The sequence below is a fragment of the Carassius carassius genome, chromosome 34 (assembly GCF_963082965.1).
Source record: "Carassius carassius chromosome 34, fCarCar2.1, whole genome shotgun sequence".
NCBI lineage: Eukaryota > Metazoa > Chordata > Actinopteri > Cypriniformes > Cyprinidae > Carassius > Carassius carassius.
In genome coordinates, this window is record NC_081788.1 from 24,170,244 (window position 1) to 24,185,709 (window position 15,466).

General features: G+C 35.9%; 2 protein-coding genes across 7 annotated transcripts in view; both read right to left on the bottom strand.

Moving 5' to 3' along the window:
• Nucleotides 1–790: 790 nt before the first annotated feature.
• On the bottom strand, nucleotides 791–11,687 carry LOC132114817 (choline/ethanolaminephosphotransferase 1-like). 3 transcript variants are annotated; one of them, XM_059523156.1, is made up of 10 exons: nucleotides 11,554–11,687; nucleotides 11,210–11,309; nucleotides 9,834–10,239; nucleotides 4,720–4,867; nucleotides 4,162–4,303; nucleotides 3,889–3,973; nucleotides 3,576–3,707; nucleotides 2,911–3,069; nucleotides 2,489–2,614; nucleotides 791–1,177 (listed from the first exon to the last, which is right to left on the bottom strand). In XM_059523156.1, the coding sequence occupies exons 3-10, from the start codon at nucleotides 10,182–10,184 to the stop codon at nucleotides 1,040–1,042; spliced, it is 1,281 nt and encodes a 426-aa protein (XP_059379139.1). In that variant the 5' UTR covers nucleotides 10,185–10,239; nucleotides 11,210–11,309; nucleotides 11,554–11,687; the 3' UTR covers nucleotides 791–1,039. The 3 variants fall into 3 exon arrangements, with proteins under 3 accessions (XP_059379139.1, XP_059379138.1, XP_059379137.1); XM_059523155.1 differs by having other exon boundaries at nucleotides 11,429–11,633; XM_059523154.1 differs by lacking the exon at nucleotides 11,210–11,309 and having other exon boundaries at nucleotides 11,554–11,666.
• Nucleotides 11,688–12,338: 651 nt separating this feature from the next.
• kif2a (kinesin family member 2a) overlaps nucleotides 12,339–15,466 on the bottom strand; it is a 12,797-nt gene continuing 9,669 nt past the window's right edge. For all 4 annotated transcript variants that reach the window (XM_059523157.1, XM_059523158.1, XM_059523159.1 and 1 more), the window contains 4 exons: nucleotides 14,175–14,325; nucleotides 13,775–13,876; nucleotides 13,487–13,622; nucleotides 12,339–13,391 (listed from right to left, as the gene is read on the bottom strand). In XM_059523157.1, coding sequence (XP_059379140.1) covers nucleotides 13,306–13,391; nucleotides 13,487–13,622; nucleotides 13,775–13,876; nucleotides 14,175–14,325 — 475 coding nt within the window. In that variant the 3' untranslated portion in view covers nucleotides 12,339–13,305. The remainder of the gene's footprint in view (nucleotides 13,392–13,486; nucleotides 13,623–13,774; nucleotides 13,877–14,174; nucleotides 14,326–15,466) is intronic.

The following is a 15,466-nucleotide window of genomic DNA, read 5'->3' on the forward strand; positions in this document are numbered from 1 at the left end:
TGAGTCCAACTTTTACTGTGCATAGAGGAGTATAACGACAGTGATAAATAAAAGGCACAAAAATAAATTAGCACAAGTTATCACATTAACTAATGTATTTAGAGCAAAAACACTCATTTTTAAGGTTTCTATGTCATCCATTATTAAGGGTTCATTTGTACAGTGTAACTTATAACCATTCTAGACGTCTATCTTGGCCCCAGTTATTATTAGGAAAATAGGGCACTATCAAAATACTGTTTCTAATACAGTTTTTATCCTTTAGTGGCATTGGTATACCTAAATAACAATAATAATAATCCCCTACAAACACTACAAACACAAAGTACCATATGAAGAAAGTACCATAAAAAGAAAAAAGATTTGTTTACCGAATGACATTAGATGAGAGGCTGAAATAGCAGGATTTGTAAATGTGAAATTGTAATTTCTGAAATATTGACGGAAACTCTTGTGCCTGTTTTTCTTGTCATAAGATCTGATGTAACCTCTCGCCTCTCTGCATGCTCTCTGCTCCTCTAAGACAATAGAGTACCACTATTTACTGGCAACAGTGGCACGTACTGGCGTTTAAGAGTAAATTTAGATATTTTGTTTTAGTGAATGGCTGCAAAGCTTCCAGTTAATGCCTATAGCATTCTGTAATTATGAAACTGCATTCAGATGGAGCGTTGACTGTTAATGGAATGAATTCTACACTGCTGGGTAAAATACTTGGTCCAAAACAAAACAAAAACTGTTTTAAACAGACTAATAAAAACATATTTAAACATTCAAAGTTGTGGCTTCTAACTATGGCAAACAAAACTGGTCATCCAACAACAAAATACTGTCAACTAAATTGTGTTCTAACCATAGGATGTATATTCTTTTAAATATTCCCTATCATCCTTCAAATATCCTCTCTCTCTCTTCATTATGGGAACAAAGTTCATAACTGCAGCCATTTGGGCTCGGGCTCTATGAGTTGTCTTTTACATTCACTACTTCAGTAGGTGCCTGACCTTCTGGAGGTGTTTGAGGGAGAGGGGACAAGAGGTTAGTGGCGATTTCTGCTGTCTGCCTGAACTCTGGATGGAGACGGTGGCTGGATGCTGAAGACACGGATGTTTAAGTGTGTGGCGATCTGGTTACAGACACTCACGCAGTACCGAACCAGATCAAACGCTGACAGCACCTACAAAAATAAAAGGGAAGAAGCTAAAGCATGGCAAATGCATTTTTGATATGGCAAGATGAAAAATTTTAAAGCAGCGAATTGCTTGTGCTTTTTTAAGAGGTATGCTTTTTGGGGTTAAATAAAGGTGAAGATTATGCACTTCCCACAGTTTAAGAGCTAAGAACTACAATTTTATATTTTTCCCACGGATTATAATGTTAGTTAAGGTGTCTTGAACCAAAAACACGAGATGATTTTCACCCTCTCTCTGACCGTTAGGGCTTTATGCTACCGCAACTTTAAGACTTCTATACTTCGGATATGATTAGCAAGTATCTTCACATGTGAAATAAGTAATTAGTTGATCAATACTACACAGGTGAAGTCACTGTGAAACCCCATTCACAAGCCATTGTACTTCTGTAATCAGACATATTTACAGGTAAAATATATATAACGTATTTTTCGGACTATAAGTCACACCTGAGTATAGGTCGCATCAGTCCAAAAATACATCATGACGAGGAAAAAAACACATATAAGTCGCACTGGACTATAAGTCACATTTATTTAGAACCAAGAGAAAACATTACCGTCTACAGCTGCGAGAGGGCGCTCTGTGTTTTCAGTGTAGACTACAGGAGCACTGAGCAGCATTAGAGCGCCCTCTCGCGGCTGTAGATGGTAATGTTTTCTCTTGGTTCATGTCAAATTAATTTTGATAAATAAGTCGCACCTGACTATAAGTCGAAGGACCAGCCACTCTATGAAAAAAAGTGCGACTTATAGTCCGGAAAATACGGTATATAAATTGGACATTCATAACTCTGGAGGCCTGTTTCTGCCACTGAATAAAAAATAAAATAGGTAATTTTTTTAGAATTGCATGATATAAACTCACAATTGACAGTTATAAAAACAGAACTGTGGGATATTAAGTTGCATTTGCACTTCTGAGATATAAACTCCTGACTTTTTCGCAATTCAGACTTTTTTCACAGGATTACGAGTTTATATGCATCGCTCAATGTTTGTTAAAATAGTGTAAAGAGATCAAAGTTGTTTCTGAGGAAGAGCAAGTTGTTATATTACAGATTTCTTTTTAAATTTGAAATAATGTGCCTAATTGTGCGTAATTGTGGCAATTCTTAAATCACATTGACTTAATTGTTATTGTGACGTCACAACTGTAACGGTTTCTGAATCAATGTTTCAACTTAGTTTCAATAACTAGTCTCAGCAGACCGTGTAAGAAGCCATGCGATGTGGAAATCAAAGTATGTCTACATACTACAGTGAGCTCTTTCTTTCAAACGATCTTACACGTACCAGAGCGACCCACAGAAGACAGTGCTCATTAATGAAACTGTTGAAGTACTGGTTCAGAAACAGCAGCACTGGTCCGGTGAAGGCCAAGTCGTAAAGACTCATTTCACTCTTTGTCATATGAGCAACCTGGAAAACAATCAGACGTGACTGTAGTGACATTTACATTATCTGATGCTAATGGGCTTTGAGTCTGACAGAGACAACAATGGCAAATATTTATGTTAAAATATGCAGAAAATCATACTAACAGCAGTTTTATGCTTACATACAAGCCATAATTCTTCCTGCCAACTATAAAAACAGTTCAGGAAAAGGTACATCAATAATCTGCCAATAGTATTTATACGTGTTCCAAGCAATCAAAGCAATTATTTAGTGAAGCTGAAATAAACACAGTATATTGACGTCATTCATGATCTTACCACCAGTCTATTGGTGAGTTTGGCCGAGACACATCCAAATGCTAAGATGTAGAGACATGGATGTCTCTCGAATAGCTGCATTGAAGACTTCTTATAGATCATAAGAGCAAGTGTTATTACCACTCCTATATGGAAGGATGGAGACAAAACGCTTGTGCCCTAACAAACGAGGAAAAACAGATGTGCAAATGATTTAGACTTACTGTAAAACTAATTTTGACAAAGTAACCAGATCTTTTGTTTTAAATTAAGGTCACATCTTGTGCATTTAAAGCAAATGTCTGATACATATTGCATGAAAAAAAAAGCGTGCTTAATCATTATTTCTAAGCATTTCACAAACAGAGGCCAATTATATTTTTACGGTATATTCTATTTAAACTACTTTAGCTCAAATTATTATATAAAAATCATTTTCAGGTTGGTCCAGTTGGTCCTAGACTAGAGTAAACAACTCATTTTAAACTATTTTAGTTCAATTAAAAAAAGCAAGTAACTTATTAAATATAATTAAAATAAAAACACAAAGACAAGGCTATGAATTTTACACTGAAGCAATGAACGACAGACAGTGCTTGTCACTATAAATTTAGTTCTTTTTCATTTTGTCTTTATGCATTTCTGTTTGGTGGTGCAGAATCCCAGACACTTCAGCTTTTACTTACTGCAACAGTAGATCCATTTTTGCCCATTCCGCCTGTGAATATAACCCGGAAGTAGTTTGTGCAGGAGTAAATGGCCCCCAGAAGAGTGCAAATGGCCGGTATTATTTTCATCTGGACATTAATCACAGGGATCTGAAAGATAAAAAACAAATATCCGGTTTCTAATCATCACATCATTATATACGAAGGACTCTAGATTTCACTGAACACACAACAACATGCTAGAGAATCAACATGCTACAAATTTTGTCCTTGAGAATATGGTCTAATCAAATGACCAAAATATGAAAGAATTAAGAACGATTTGAATTACCACAGATTTCCAAAAAGCCGTTCCTCCAATGGCAGCCAGTAAGTACATGATTATAATGTAGATTTGTACCTCAGTCACATCAATTCTGCACAAGCAAAGAAGTGATTTAAAGATTAATCTCACTCAAATCTAGAACTTTTCTTTCTTTCTGTAGTCCTTTATCAACAGTACAACAGCTGTCTGAAAGCTTCCCATGAGCAGAACAGAATGATCAAATATATTATTTGTGTACAAGAGCCATTGATTGTGATTAAGAGGACAGTTTTCACTCACATGCCAAAGCGCAGCGTTCCTGAAACGTACGTCTGCCAGTGGGCACAATAAAACATGAAGATGCCCACAAAACAACAGAAAAACATCCAGTCAGGGTGAGTACCCAGCTGCACTGCTATACATGTGCCCAGGATCACAAACACTGCATCAGAGAAAGACACAAAACAACAAGAGGAAGTATGTTTAAACCCCTGTAACAAACTTTTTGATATGACACACATATGATATCATCCGACTGGATGGAATTAAACTGAAGCTAAAAAAATTAATATTTTTCATCTAATTAGAGATGCACAGAAAACATGCCCAAAAATGAGACCAAAAAAAAAAAAAAAAAAATTCCATTAACAGAAACTTTCAGATGGGAAACATGTGAAATTGGATTTAATAAAAATGTAAATTAAGATGGATGATACATTGATGGATAAAATATATAGGGCTCAATCTCTTAAATGAATTTAATAATAAAGTCATTATAAAACATCATGCCATAGATCTAAGTGTAATATCATAGTAGCCGACTATATTTGAATGCATATTGCATAAACATTAGCAGACCTGTAGAGAGGGAGTCACAGCCATGATCAAAGAGCTCGCCAAGAGGTGTGCTGCTATTGGTCCGTCGAGCCTGCTTTCCATCTATAGCATCCAGTGATTGGTAGATGAACAGACCCAAAGCACAGGCTAAGTATGCCCACGTTGGTGCCTGAAAAATATAAAATAGGCTTCAATTTCTGTCCACTTGGATGCTTTTCACTGACTCTGTGAAGGATCCTTAGATCCTCACGTGCAAATTGTGTGTGTTGTTTTTATTTTTATGTTTTCCTTATTGATTTATAATCATTTATTCACATAATCATTTTATAATCATAAGTCATTCATATGAGTTATTTGATTATTTTGATCATTTATTGTTTATTCATGTCATGTTTCTATATTTTATATTTCTTATAAATTTTTCCTTAGCTTATGCATTTTCATTGTTGTTCAATCTCATGTCTGTGGGGTTTCATGAACTGTTTTGTCTGTATGAATGGAGATAGATAAGAGGGAATGTTTATGGAAACCCAAGGTTTATGGGATGTTGGTGTGAAGCAGCTTTGGTATAACAGTGCATGTTGAAGTTGTGCTGGTCAGACGAAGTTTGAACACTGAGATATACACAGCTAAGTTTGTTCAATAAACTCTTTTACTTTTTATCATCACTTCGTCTCCTGCTTCTGCTCTTCTCTGTCAACTTCTTGACTTACAGTAGACTGTTAAACACTCATTTTGGGTATCCACAGCTCTGCTTACTAGTTATTCTGTTAATGGACAAACTGATATTTTCTGACGGGATCTGGCGCCCGGGGCTGGATCCTAAATATTATCTGACGTGGAGACCCTATCTAACATTTGTGAACCAATAACCAACATGGAAGATCATACTTACTGCACAAAGGTGGATATGAGTGTGTTCTTTTATCTTTATAAGCATAACTGTAGATACTAATGGTACGTGGAGAGAGAGTGGGTGTCTTATTGCAGACTTGAGCAATGTGGATGTTTTCCATAAGGACTTATAAGACTGTTATAGCTGATAAACAGACTCTGTTACAGCTGACAGAACAAGCTGTGTCTGACAATACACAGATCTTATAGACCCCTTAAAAGTTTGTAAACACTGCAATGTCTCCGGATGGGCGGGGCTTAGCTGGAGGCTAAAAGAGGCGCGGACGCAATTTTGACAAGCGTAAGCTAGCACGTTTTAGGAGGGATTTATTAAACATGGATGCAGAAGAAGGTTCGGAACTGTCCGAATAATTACAGTCACTGACTCTGCGGGACCATGACAGCTATTTTTTGTAAATTAACTCTCGCAGATGGAAGCAGGCTACCTGACCCGTATGCCATACGGCCATATAAATTACTTTTGGGTGGTTTGGGGAATTTTGTCAAGGCTTATTTTCTAATGTAACCTATCGCTGGGCTAACTATGATTAGCAATGTGTATTATTTTAAGAGACCATTCAAAGGATGGCACACACATCTATTGCTGTATGTTTGTTTAACATTTAAACTAGCTAGTGCGCTGAAAGTTTGTGACTTTTCACCTATAAAACAGAAACTTGCTGATTTACTAGATAAAACCAACACACCAGTTCATATGCATAGATCATTTAACCTGATATGAAGTGTGCACTGCAAACACGAGCATTATTTATGATAATCTCCGTCCAGTCTGTACGCCGTATTGCATTCAACCACAATTGTCTTCTTGATTTCTGTGAAAGAATGTCTGCCGTGATCCGGTAAAACTTTAGTTTTGAAACAAAAGTGCTGTTCCTTCTATTCTGGCAGCCAAAAACCCAACAAGAAGACATTTTAAAGTCAAAACCTCAAACTTTTAGCGCACCTGCTATGAGTTCTGCCTTATGTTTTGCCTCCAACTAGAGCGGTGACGTCACAGTGACATAGGCGATGAAGGGGTCTATTGCACGGTTTAAATAGACCACAGCAATCATCTCCTCAGGGGAGCTCAGAATATACTTAATTATGGCCTTCATAGATTAACCAAGAATTGAGTGCAATTACTACTAAATATTCATAATTACACTTAGACTGATATTAAAATCAGCAATAAATACCACATCCTAATGGTCACCATTTTCATAGCTAGTAAATATTTATAAGTTGAATGGGATATTAAAATTGACAAAAAGATCATGGCCTCCAGCTACAACAATGACTTATATATGTAACTGAAATAAAACGAAATGGAATGGAATCACCAATAATCAAAAAAATATACTTTTAAACATACTGATAAACTAACGTTAAATATAAAAATACTGTATTTAAAACAGCTAGTTCATATATAGTCAGACGCAACTGTCATATCACGCGTCCTGTGACAAATCTGCTGCATCTGCGCACGGAAGTTATCCGTCTAAATGATCTGCAAAATCAGTCAGCGGTGAAAATCAATAGTAGATTTCATTTTTCAGCAGTTTAACACTAATATTGGGCATAAACGGCCACGTTAAATATAAAGTATTCAAAACAGGTAAGTTCATATATTTGGAGTAAAGTTGAATTGAACTGCTGCATCAGTCACACAGCGCTCTGTGAGACCGACGCACCGCCGCAGAAACAAGAAAGAGATGCATTCTAACATAACTGTGGCATTAAACTCAGTCAGTGAGGGCTCGTTTAAAATATTGCACATATATAGGCCGTTCAGATTACTTGTTAAAGTGCAATGAAATGCCTTATATCTGCAGACGATGTATGTCTGTGTGTGGATGGAGACTTTGTAACAGCCAAAACTATGTATTTTGCATGCATCACATAATAGTGAGGTGTGCATGAAAATAATAACAAGGCGGCAGAGCGAACTTATCATCCATAGTGGTTCTCACGTAGTCCTTCTACGTCATCATATGAGTGTTATAAGTGATCAGTCTTTAAGAGAACTAAGTGAGATCCACCATGGATGATAAGTTCTCTCTGACGCCTTGTTATTATTTTGTCTTTACTTTATTTGTAACGCCAAGAAAGATTTAATCTCTCATGTATGAGAAAAGCGCGTTGCCGTGTATCAGCCATTAAATGTGTGGGACACCTACTCCTCGTTTTCTATCTCTTTCATTTAATGGATTAAACGAGTTATCCGAGTCAAAGTGGACCACTTAAGTGACTACAGGCTCTATTTCCTCCTGCGCTCACAGGCGCGCGGTGTGTGTGTGTGTGTGTGTGTGTGTGATAGCCGAATTATAGTAAGCCGCCTAATAAAAATAGTAGTTATTATTATTATAATCTAATACATTAATAGGAAAATGAGCCTAATATGGTCTTGATTATCGACAGAGAAATCTGCTTATGTCGATATCTCTATCGTTGATACACGATACTATCGTCTATCGGCACAACCCTAATGGTGACAGCTGTAATAGCTGTTAAATATTAAAAATAAAATTAAAACTGACTATAAGTCATCAGAAATGTTATGTCCTAATGGTGATCATTGCAAAAGCTACTAAACAATCATAATTAGATTCAACTTGATCTGAAATCAGTTGAATTAAAACTAATTCAAATCAACAACAAATAGTATTGTAACTACTGTAATTAAAGCTATTATATATTTATAATTGGACTGAACTGATATTAAAACCAACACATTGTCATGATGATTATGACCACTGCAATACATATTAAAGAAAAACTAAAAACTGATATTAAAATCAAAAACAAAATGTCTTAATGGTGACCACCATAACAGCGGTTAAATATATTCCTAATTCTTCCTCTACAGTCAGAAATCTGGGTGTTATATTAGACAGCAACTTGTCTTTTGAAAATCATATTTCCAATGTTACAAAAACTGCATTCTTCCATCTTAGAAACATTGCCAAGCTACGAAACATGTTATCTGTTTCTGATGCAGAAAAGCTAGTTCATGCATTCATGACCTCTAGACTGGACTATTGCAATGCACTTCTAGGTGGTTGTCCTGCTTCGTCAATAAACAAGCTACAGGTAGTCCAGACCAGGTCAAGAAAATATGATCATATTACCCCAATTTTACAGTCTCTGCACTGGCTACCTATTAAGTTCCGTATCAGTTACAAATTATCATTACTTACCTATAAGGCCCTAAATGGTTTAGCTCCTGCGTACCTAACTAGCTTTATACCACGCTACAATCCATCACGCTCCCTAAGGTCACAAAACGCTGGACTTTTGGTAGTTCCTAGGATAGCAAAGTCCACTAAAGGAGGTAGAGCTTTTTCATATTTGGCTCCCAAACTCTGGAATAGCCTTCCTGATAATGTTCGGGGTTCAGACAAACTCTCTCTGTTTAAATCTAGATTAAAAACGCATCTCTTTCGCCAAGCATACAAATAATGTATCTTTTAAATTGTGAGTGTAGTTGCATCTGATCAAATGTGCATTTTTATTCATTAGCTTGGGTTAAACTAATTTTACTTTGTTGGATCAGCAGCTATGCTAATGATGTCTCTATTTTGTTTCTATGTTTTGTAACTAGGATTTACACAAGCTCCAGTCTGGATCCAGAACACCTGAGAAGAGATGATGCTGACCCTCAGAGGACCCCAGATGATGCTAACCTTGAATCAACAAACAGAACTAACAATTATTGCTACATGTGTGACTGCATCATATAATAACTATTAATTAATAATATTGATAGTTCATCGTCTAGCTGACTACGTCTTGTATTATTATTATTATTTTTTTATTTTTTCTAAAATCCTGTAAAACGTGCACAAATTACTAGCTACTACTAAATATTGTAGAAACATAATTTTCTGTAAAGTTGCTTTGTAACGATTTGTATTGTAAAAAGTGCTATACAAATAAACTTGAATTGAATTGAAAAAAAAAATTAATTCTAACAGATTACAATCAACAAAAATATGAATTAATTAATTAGTAAGAATCAATAAGGTGACAACTGCAACAGCTACTTCATTTTCATAGTTAAATTAAAACTGACATTAAATCTGTAACTGCTGCTAAAGCACAATATCTAGACTAAAAAGCAAATTCAAATCATAAATATTTTATACCACTGTTAGCAGGCGAAAATACAATTCATTAGGATTTGTAGTTGATCTGTTTAAACCAGCAATGGAATTTCCTGAAGCGGTGAAAGTGCAGCTCACCTGTTCGGTGGCAGTGGGGCAGTAGTATACTAGTATCAGAGTACTGATGATATTAGTAGCGAGTCCCACAATGGTGATGAGGTTCGGTGCCATCCAGAGAGGCACTTTGCTCACCAGCCAGCACCAGAATCCCTGCATGAAGGGATCCAGGAGGGACCGTCCCGCACTGCTGTACTGATGCTCCTCCAGCTTTTTCAGCTGCTGTCGGGACAGACGGGCTACGGGGAGCTCCATCAGCTTGGTCAGGAGACCGTTGCCCTCTTCCACACCTGGTGCATTCGGGTCACACGTCAAGGAGAAATTGGTGTCAGAATCTGCCCGAACACGGACAGGTCTCTTGTGTGAGCTCATGTTTCTCTGGGTAGGCGTGGTGACAAGGATCCACAAAGAGATTATGGGATTAATTCTATGGGAGCAAAGACAGTAGAATGCATCAATTATTTTCGAACACATGGAAGAACTCTGACACTACTGAAAAACTGGAATTTATATTTAACAGAATGTTTTTATGGGGTGGTATAATAGTTATTTAGTTAACTGCTGTTTAGTTAATAGCACTCACTATTCTACACTATTCTATTCTAAATTCTACTTTTCTAATCTTTTTGTATTCTATTTTCTTTTAATTTTTTATACAATTATAAAAAATAAAAATAAAAAACTCTTAACACTAGCTTGCTCTATTCTTTTTCTATTCTATCGGTTTTCTTTTTATTTATTATATTATTTAAAAGCCGTTGCTACATGTACTGCATTTAAGCTAACTGAGACTTGTTATAGCACTTATATATCATTGGTCTTTGGTTGTTTTTGATTGCTTCCACTGTCCTCATCTGTAAGTCGCTTTGAATAAAAGCATCTGCTAAATGACTAAATGTAAATGATTTCCACACTTCAGTCAAGTCTGGAACAATCAACAAAGTTAAATGAATCGCACAAGAACAAGAGAATTTTAAAGATCAAAGTACGAGAAATGTATACTTTGATGCCTCTTAAAATATTATGCGGTTTACAACCTTAACTTAAAAAGTTAATTTTGTCAACATTAAAGAGCTCAGAAGTATAGTTCATCTAACAGCTATAAAACTAACAGAATGCTATTTTTTTAATTTCATAGGGTTTTCAGTCCCTATTCAAATTTTATTTCAGGAATATAATATAACATATTATAAATGTGATATACGTTTACAATTGGTTACATTAAAGAGGAGACAGTGTGACTAATACAGTTCGGGTGGCCCGCCATCCTAAAATACACCTGACCCTACAGAAGTGGGCAGTCACAGGACAGAAACATGAGAATGATGCACTGGGATCTAATAAAACAAAACCCTTAAACTATGGTATTGATCTGCACTGTTTTATGGCGTACTTACCAAGTGACTGTATTTATTAGATTTATAACAGCCCATTAAAATCTGGAGGATGACGTCAACTTGATAACCAACCGAGTGACGTCGTAAGCTTGATGGCGACCTGTCAAACGTGTCAGGCATATGATAAATGTGATACAACGTTGATAATTATATTAAAAACATTTTAGAGGCAGCGTGATTAATGAGTTGGTTTGTGATCAACAGTAACGTTAACGTTACCTTTGTTTACGTGGTGAAAATGTATTTTCTCCGCAGCATTACACTGGAGATACCCGTGTGATGCCAAAAGTTGAATACTTAAACTATGATTAAATTAAAAGAAATGCCAGAGCGAAGAAACGTACACGAGAACAGAGAAGAAGCTTAGTTGAAGGATGGTTAACCGACGGAAGGATAAACGGCGTGGATCCATAGACAGCCGTGAATCACAAGCAAAGGCGTGAAAAGCGCTTCAACAACGCAACGACGACGCCTTCCGGGAGTAAGCATTTCACAATAAAAGTCAACTACACAATTTGATAAAATACAACATTTTTTTTTATTAATATACATGTAATAATATAAATCACATTCATTTATGCATTAATCATATGTGTTTTAATCCAGTTATTTAAATACGGACTAATTAAAAGTCGTTGTCACCACAATAAATACTGGTTTGGTTTCCTCTATAATTTCAGCAATTTGTACAAAACCTATAGCTTAAAATTAATACTAATAATAAAATGTGACGTTATCTTTAAAATACATTTAAAGATACATACAAAGTATATTTTGTTTTTGTTGAACTTGCCATCATCATATTTTTAATTTTTTTTGTCTATATAGTTTTTTTTTTTACTTTGTTTTCGTACATGCAGATAAACTAAACGAAAATGAATGAAAAATGTTGCCTTGGCAACTACCTGAAATATATATATTTTTAATGGTTTTAGTTAACTCTAATTACTTTCAAGTTAATTTATTAATTTAAACTTTTTATACTTTCATTCTCACCCTCTTGGACAAAGTTGCCACAATCTCTACAGTCTAAAAACTCTTCTCGGATTTAACAAACACAAGAAATGACGGTTTAAGTACTAAACAGAAACCAAAACAGAAAGTCACGAAACAGGATAAAAATTGAGAATTTTGTTGAATCATTCTTTATTTAGCAACCACTGAATTGAGAGGTGCCAACACTGAAATCGTCAGCAGTGGATAAGTGGAATTCCCTATTTGTTATGAGAAACTTGCTGTAAGTTATTACATTTAACAAATTTTAACAGGAGATGTGAGAATGTTGGGAAGTTTTAAATGCAAAACACTAAGTTGGTGGACTGTTAACTTCCTTTCCACAAGGAAACATGATATGGCACAAAAGCATTGTACAGATAAACAGATGAGAGAGATGGCAAAGAGAAGATCATGTAGAAAAGGGACAGCAGTCATCGATAAACCAACAAATCTAACTGCTGACAATTCTCACATTCATTCACATACCATCAATATTCTTCTTCCATTGCATTTAATGCTTTTTTGACAAAGTCTTAAACTTCAACTATTATACCTTCAAGAAATGACACTGTGATACAGAGTAAAATGCTGTAACAGCCAATCAACAGAAACATACACCGTGCCAAGTATGGTAAACGGACCGCTAAAAAACAAGGTTATTTAAAGTGCAGATGAACCGGTCAGTCATGCTAGGAACTAAATGATAAACTGTTGCAGAGTGTCCATGCATACAATTTAGAACAACTTCAAAAGAAGGATTTCAGTGGTAAAACTAAAAAACAACCTCCAAAGGGTAGAACTTGTGAGTATCAACTGATACAAGTCTGTACCCTTAACCTACAATAAAAAAAGTAAATAAATAAAATAGACACTAATAAAAAAAAAAAAAAAATTCTAAAACTTTCCTCTGAATCATTCATCAAGGGGTTTAATGATGAAAAAAATCTGCTTATTTTATCCTCTTCTGATTTGTAAGAGAATTACCCAACGCTTTATTTCACATGTGAAAGTAGGAAAGGTATCTTCAGAATACTTCTGAATACTATCAAGAAGCCTACAGGACTCTTGTGTTTGTCACTTCTCCGTGAGCGTGTTCCAGGCTACAGTGCACGGGGCCGTTTGGGGTTAATCTGCTTGCTGGCTTGTTCCTCCTCTTGGAGAGTAGAACGGAATGACCTCACTTTATCTGATAACACGAGCAGACACACATCCATTAATAATCATTCCATCAGGGGAAAACTGAAAGGAAAAACTAAAAGAACATTCTAGAGGATGCATTACCTCTGAGCTCAATAAGGATATCAATCTTCTGGTCAAGAATCTGCTCGAGCTGAGAAGAGTAGGAGTCCACGTCATAGTCCACCTCCTCAGTCATCTCCAGGAGAACCTTCTCATCCTCAAGCCACCTGATAGACTCCTGTCAGCACATATAGTGTAAAAATCCTCATTAACAATTCCCTTTTTCCATATCGGAGTACAAACGAAAGAACAGAAGCAGACAAAACTAAACGCTGACGTCAACTGGACTAAAAAGCTCTAGTATGAAAGTGACCTTAGAGGAATGAATACCTGAAACACAGCCCTGTGGTCCTCTAGAACCTGTTCTTCCATCTCCACCAGATGAGACACCGCCTCGTGGAACGTGAAGAGCTGAGGGGAGACTTCCTCTTCCTGTCAATATTCAAACACAAGCTTTTATCCTACCTACAAGTCTTAATGGAGTTTGATCCACAGTATCTAAAAGTAGACAAATCGATTGCGGTTTCTTTCTTTCTTTCTTTTATTAGCAATATTTAGTAAAGATGTATTAAAATTATCAAGTGAAATTTATAATATAACATATATGGAGACAGTAACCGTTGGTCACAAATTACACTTCTAAAAAGTATCAATGAAGTAGGTGTCATTACTGTATCATCGTGCATGAAGTTTAAAGCAGAGGAAGTACTAGGAACAGGTGTGGATTTACATTCTGTTCACAGAGCAGTTTGAGGTCATCTCTCTGAGGGGAGTTGCCCAATTCCCATTCCTCATCCATGATGTCCAGCTGGTTGAGGGCGTTGACATTGGGGCGGACTCCTTCCGTCACAGCATTGGGATCCACGGTCAGCTCCTTCACTCTAAATTCACAGATTGACAGCATTTGTGATGATGTTATCAGAGCAAGAGTGCTGACATAAATGACACCATGCACAGGTCACAGGACTCAACTGGGGAGATGCTTGATTTTTCTGTATACTCTTTACCTTATTTTAAAACAGAATTTTATGCTTATTAGATTCTAAGACAAAATCAAGCCGAATATTTGTTTTTTAATAATAAAATTGCAAACATGAAAATTTCCATCAGTGCAGCTGGAAATATATATTGCAGCAATTTGTATGGCTTACACAACTGTTTATGGTGTCATCTCATTTTTATTAATTATGTACAGGGATTGTGTGCATTAATATTCACATGATGAGATATTTCTAAAGGAGAAGTAAGGACAACAGTACCACAGATATGCCATACATTCCCAGGGTTAGAGAAATGAAATGGCAGCAGAACAGAGGGGAAGTGAAAAATGTTTACACCAAAAGCACAATCATTAGTGTGAGACGTGAGTGCAGCCAATGTTTCTAATAAAAAGAAACAGACTGTTATGACATTGCCGTGCATGAGTATTTCCATGCACTGGTTGCAAGCTATGGCAGGATTCTGGTCATCTACTGAGCAGTGCTGGGGAAGCTATGCTGAAACTGATTGTCAAGCCACAGTCATCATGTAAAACACTGTTCCCAACACTACACTGTAAAAAATTATTGTGATTTTAACAGTAAAAGACTGTAAAATGCTTTAGTAAAAACCTGTTAATTGGTTATGAGCAAGTTTCCATACTATATACGGTGAATAACTGTAATTACATTTAATGAAATACTGTTAAAATTACGGGTTTTGGAAGTGAAAAATAAAAAGTCTTTGTACAGTGAAAAACGTAAATTGACACTCCCAGACTTCCCTGCATGACACTTCATATTTTATGTTGTTGTGGTTTTTTCTGTTCAAATAACAGTTTCTTATTATTTTTTTTCTTATCAGTTGTGTACATTAGGGATTTATCTTACATCTTTTGTTGTTAAATTAATGCATTATTTCAGTTTCATGTGTGTTACCATGATGGGGTTTAGTGTTTGTGTGAATGACACTGTGCAACTTATATATATATATAATCTTTTTGTGATGAGCTTTGATTCATCATGTGACTCTCTCATCACCACC